At 39.9% G+C, this 6000-nt stretch overlaps 1 protein-coding gene across 1 annotated transcript in view; it reads left to right on the top strand.

The window, feature by feature from the left end:
* Positions 1-1521: 1521 nt before the first annotated feature.
* NPTX2 (neuronal pentraxin 2) overlaps positions 1522-6000 on the top strand; it is a 35597-nt gene continuing 31118 nt past the window's right edge. The window contains exons 1-2 of the mRNA XM_083153164.1: positions 1522-2320; positions 4513-4729. Of these exons, the coding sequence (XP_083009290.1) occupies positions 1874-2320; positions 4513-4729 (664 nt within the window). The 5' untranslated portion in view covers positions 1522-1873. The remainder of the gene's footprint in view (positions 2321-4512; positions 4730-6000) is intronic.

Raw genomic sequence — 6000 nt, 5'->3', positions numbered from 1 at the left:
ATTTACTAGCATATAAAGTGGGTGAGATTAATTCAGTTTTTGTCTCATGAATTGTAACCTTTGTTGCTATTATTACTCACAATTTATTAAATATTTTTTATGTAATCTTTTTATTACCATACACTGTCTATATATACAGTAAAATTTGATCATGTTTTACAATAACCTGCAATAGCATTTCTGTTCTTGTTGTTTTTCTGGGGAGGTATTGTCACATAAGGAACTGACTATTTACATGGTGGTAGCTGCTAGATCTAAACAAAATATATCAAGGGCCCAAATAAAACCTTCCTCTCCCTAAACCCCTGGGAGGATGGTTCAGTAAGCTATCTTATCCAGAACCCCATGACTACATTCACAGAGGCTGTGTAACAATGAGGCTTTGTTTGCAGGAACACCAATCAGAAGAGGCAGTTTCCACCAATGTAATGTAGCTTTAAACATAAACATGGTGGCAAGTACAGTACTACAGTATATGCATTTTGGAATTAATGTTCCTTTAAAACTAAAAGGCCATCTCCTTTAAAACATATCCTTGGGCATCTCCTTACAGTACACTACCAAACCTGAAGGGGAAAAAAAGGTTTTATGCTCATTTTCAAACTGAAGATCAATGATGTTTTAAAAATGTGGTACATTGAAATGTGCATTAATATATTGTGCTTTATCTTATATTTCCACATTAAATGTACAGACCTGATGGCAAATGCATGCAAATAATGTGAAGAACACGAAATGAGTTACATTCAGGCGCAAAATCATTTTAGGTTATAAACTGTGCAATAACTCCCATAGATTGTATGCAATAATTCCAATTTACAATGCCACAAAAATCTGCAACAGGAATTGTAGAGCAATCTCAGCCTCTGCTCATAAAACGTGTTTTTTCTTCCTGCAGTTCTAGCAGTCCTTGTAATAGACAACAATATGGAAAGTCATACTGTAGCATAGTTGAGTCTCTCCACTTCCCATTACAAGAAGTCCATTAATACAGTTTGCTAATTAATAATGCATCTGCCCCTTGAGTTGCAAACTCTCACGTGTCTCCTGTTTTCTCAATGGTGGCTTCACACTGGGAAAAAAAATCATAAACCCATCTCACCCTGTGAAGAGGAAATGATTAACTCTTCCATCACAACAGCAAGACATTGTAACGCATTTTTTGGAATTAAATATTGACAATCAAATAGATTGGCTTTGGTTAGTAAAACTATTCTCCTGCGGATTTGCCCTAGCTGCGTGTTTTGCGAACATATATGAATGTCACAACGGTTGTACTAGTCCCTTTGTACAAGGAATATATCTCCAATACAATTAAGTGTTTGCTATGTAACCATGAGTCATTTCAGAGATTTCAATACCACCACCATCAACATCATCGTCATCATCCTCATCATCATCATCAAACAATCACATGTGAAAGCCTGTATACTGTGTGCATGCTATGGAACGAGATGACGTTTAAATGCCAGTGATCGTGTCAATCCAGACACGCCTGCTGATGCTATCCCTTTAAGATGAGCCTGTGAGATGAGCTCGGGCAGTTCCTGTCTCTGCTGGAGAGAAGGGAGATCGCACAAAGCAGACACACGCATACAGTAGCTCTCCCGGGCTGGACGTCCACCAAGTAGCTGAAAGTCTTCTCTCTGACACTTTGTTGCCACTTGGCACAACTTCAACAGTGCCCAGTCCACCATAGGACCAAGGGGACTAACTATATCGAGTGGACTCAGCTGCCTGTTGCAGTCACCTGTGGGCAGAGTTGTGGCTGAAGAGGGAGATCATTGGTTAATACTAGCGATCTGATCTGGGCGAGTTAAAGAGCACCAAGCCGGGCACCCACCTGTGTGGAGCTGCAGTAGTAGCACTAGGCATGATCGCCCTGCTAAGTGGGATTATCTGCCTGTTCGCCCTGGCCACAGGCAACACTATAAAGAGCCAGGAGAAGCCAGGGGAGCGCTTCGTGTGCACTGCCCTCCCTCCCGATGCCACCCCAGGCTGTGCCATGCCAGGCTACATCGGATCCCCAGAAGAGGAACTGCGATCCACCGTGATTCAGCTGCGGGAGACCATTCTGCAGCAGAAGGAGACGATCGGGAACCAGAAGGAGACTATCCGGGAGCTGACTGCCAAGCTTACACGCTGCGAGAGCCTGTCCGAGAGCGCAGGGCAGGATGGCAAGCATGGATCTTGGAAAAAACTCGCAGGAAAGTCCGGAGGAAAAGACACCATGGGAGATCTCCCCAGAGATCCCAGCCAGATCATCGACCAACTCAGCCGCACCATGCAGTCCCTGAAGGACAGGCTGGAGAATTTAGAGGTACATTTTTTTCTTAATAATAAAAAAAACTTTTAAATGTATTATTATTATTATTATTATTATTATTATTATTATTATTATTATTATCTTGTTTTATGCATTGTCTAAGTTTTGTGTCCATTCACATAAAAGCTCGTTATGATGTAATGCTTATATGCCATTCATACGTATTATACGATATTGGAATATTAATTGGAAATTAAATCTCTGATACTGTTTAACGTTGAGATTGTTTTAAACAGTTCACTATTGAATCAATGACATGTTCAGCACCAAGGACAGCTCATAACTTCTCGAGGCTTATGCACTGTATTGTAATACTGTATGTGCACGATGTTGTAGCTGCCATGGAGCTGTCCAAGGTACTGTACTGGACAGCTCCGTTGCTATTGCTGTCAACGTATTAGAATGAGTACATAGTAAAGTGGAGTTATAGTGGAGTAAACCTATACAAATGTTTATCATGGCATTTCTCGTCACATTACTGTACAGTACTTTGCAATCAGCTAATAGCCAATTATTTATTTGCAATTTTTTTTTTATAAATTAATCGTTTGGTATATTTGATAAGGATATTAGGTTAGACAGTAAAAACAAAAGCAGCTTGTACTGTAAGTCCGCTTCTCATGAAGTACATTGATTTCATTAATGTTCATTAATGCACTACTGTCAAAATCGTAAAGATCTTGTGGTTTGTAAAAGCAATTTAACAGCAGAGCGGATGTTTATGCTGTTCACAAATGTATTTTCTGTCTGCCCTCACATGGTACACTATTTGGAAGTTCTGAAGGTTAATGTGCAATATAATAGTAAAAGTATATTTAATTTATTGAATGTGCTATTAGCAATGCACTTTGTAGTATAGAGCAAGAAACAATATAAAATCAATAGTACAAGTCCAGACATTTACCACAATAGAAAATACTCTTTTACTAAAATCTTATCATCTAAGTGTGCATGCACTTTTGTTTAGAATGCATTATACCGGTTTCATGAAATCCTGCTTCAAATTCTTGTAAACCTAAATGTAAACATAACTACTAAATCCATTATTGTGAAGTGTTGTGTCAAACCACTATCTTTGTGAAAAGATTTATCCAAATGCTTAACCCTTTGAGTGCCAAGTGAATTTGTCAAAATAAGTATGAAAATTGACAAGCAAACATTTGTATTCATCATTATGAAATGATAGGTTTTTTTTACACTTTTTTTGCATTTATATAACAAATGTGAGCGACGCTGGCATTTTTAGCGGATATTTTGAACATCTCTCACAGAGATGTTGGCACTGAAAGGGTTAATAATCTATACTTGTATGACAAAAATATATATCAATTTCTTTTTATCATGCACTATCCTGTTTTATTATTAGTGAACACTGTGTTAAACATTCACTGCACACAAGAATGTACTTATTTTATGTGCAAAACCATTTGGACAATTTACAGTCAATAACCATTGACAATGGATACAGATTTATGGTTATATAATATGCTATAACAGCAGTTGATATACACATTTTGGGACTGGGAGCAAGGCGGTTGGAACTGCAGTTTCTCCATTCATGGATTACATAATGCATTTACATATTATATTTTCCCTCTGAAGTTCAAATTAAATTTACTGACATCAGAATGGGGCTAATATCTAAAGCAATATGTCTGCAAGAATCAAATGCACTAATTAAGATGCTTAAATAGGGCAGCTCAGAATGATGTCTTGCTGTGTTGTGTACTCATTATATTCACAACCCGTGTTACTCTATTGGGTATTTCCTAATTCCCAGCGAGTGGCATAGTTATTTCATATGCCTTGTAGAATTGTAAGAACATTATAATCCTTGGCATAATCACGCATTTTGGAATGTGCGTCAAGACGAGTACAAATCTATGGACTGTACAGCTTGGAAAGACGTTTCACCTACAGAAAATCATTTATATCTGCAATGCTGTGACTACACCACCATATCAGACACCGACTAGAAGCAGATAGTGAACATGTAATATGTTTTTTTGTTTCTGACTGCCCTTGGTATAACATTGCTCAGCTTCAGTTTACTGTAGCATGCAAAGGGTCAATCCATTTTTCTGCTAGGGATGCCAGGGACACATTGCGGAGAGGATGGTGAATTTGGATATCTAACCTTTCTACCAAATGCCTAATTGATTTGTCTTTTTTTTTTTTTGTTGAAGCATCAATTGAGATCCAATGTGTCCTACGCGGCTTTGCCTAATGATCTTCGAGAGATCCTCCAGAGGAGGCTGGGGGATTTAGAGCATCAGCTTTTAAACAAAGTGGCAGAACTTGAAGACGAGAAGTCGCTGCTTCACAATGAGAGTGCAGCACACAGACACAGGACAGAGTCTGCACTCTCTGCTCTCCTAGAAAGGGTTAATGAACTTGAGAAAGGTAATTCAATAAATTAGTCTCGGTAAAGATAATTTGGGGAAGCTGAGTTTGTTTGAGGTGATTTTCTGAATCCTGATTAATAATAACCAACTACATCTGATATAAGGTGACATAAGTACAAGCACCCATCCACTAGGGTGCGGTATCGAATACGGTACCTCGCATGCGATACCCTGCAAACTCACCTGGCGGCTCGGAGGATTGCATATGATACATTGTGTGTGGTCCTTTTGCATATACTGGTCCATATGTATTAAGCCTGGAGAAGAGATAAACTAGAGATAAAGTCGAAGGAGATAATGCACCAGCCAATCAGCTGTGTTTGAAATATGACAGTTGGGCATTGATTGGCTGGTGCTTTATCTCCTTCCATTTTATCTCCACTTTATCTCCAGTTTACCTCTTCGCCAGGCTTAATACATCTGCCCCAATGTATCGTATGCGATCCTAGCCAGGGCTACTGGCTGCTACAAATATTCATGGCAGCCCATAGGATCTGCGACTAGGATGCGAGGTGCATGGGAACATGCCTCACATAGCAATCGCAGATAAATAACATGCAGTGTGTCACTCTTTATGTGATCTGTCGCAGCAATGCATAAAAAGTGGCCATATCGCACTAGTGAATGGGGGCCTTAATATTCTAAAACTAAACTATGACATCATTAAGGTTTAGAGTCCTCCATATAAAATGTTCTCTAATAATTTTATGAAAATACAGATGAAGCGTTCTCCATCTAGTGGGGGTCTGGAGATCGGATCGCCAACCGCCAGCCGCATGCACGTACCCTTACAACGGAACTCCCCACTGGTTCCTGGCGCCTCACTGCCGGTACCTGCCGCTCACCCCCACCTCCCCGATCCCACCCCTAACCCTGCCCATCTCCCTGAAGTGGAGACGGGCAAGGTTCGCATCCCCCTCCACCCAGAAACTGGGATGCGCGTGCGTGTGGGATGCTTGCGCGTCCCAATCAGATGGAGCACCATATCGCCATTCTGGCGAGCCCCGGCGCTGAACAAGAGGCGCTCCATCTGTAGTGATGGCATTTACATATGGAGTGAATATTATTTTTTATTACATCGTGTTCAAGGCTCTATAATTGTCTTTTTCATGTAAAAAAATATCTATTTTGTAAACCACTGCTAAAGTCATTTTCATCCCAACAATAGCACATTGCCTATGCTACTCATGCAAAGAAACATAGACTAGTCAGTCAATGTGCTCAGTGGTGATTCAATTATTCCTGCTACAATAATGCCAAGAGTAGTCA

Source organism: Crinia signifera, chromosome 7 (genome assembly GCF_055691185.1).
Source record: "Crinia signifera chromosome 7, ASM5569118v1, whole genome shotgun sequence".
Lineage (NCBI taxonomy): Eukaryota > Metazoa > Chordata > Amphibia > Anura > Myobatrachidae > Crinia > Crinia signifera.
The sequence above is the reverse complement of the archived record's forward strand: the minus strand, read 5'-3'. Positions and strand labels throughout refer to the sequence as shown.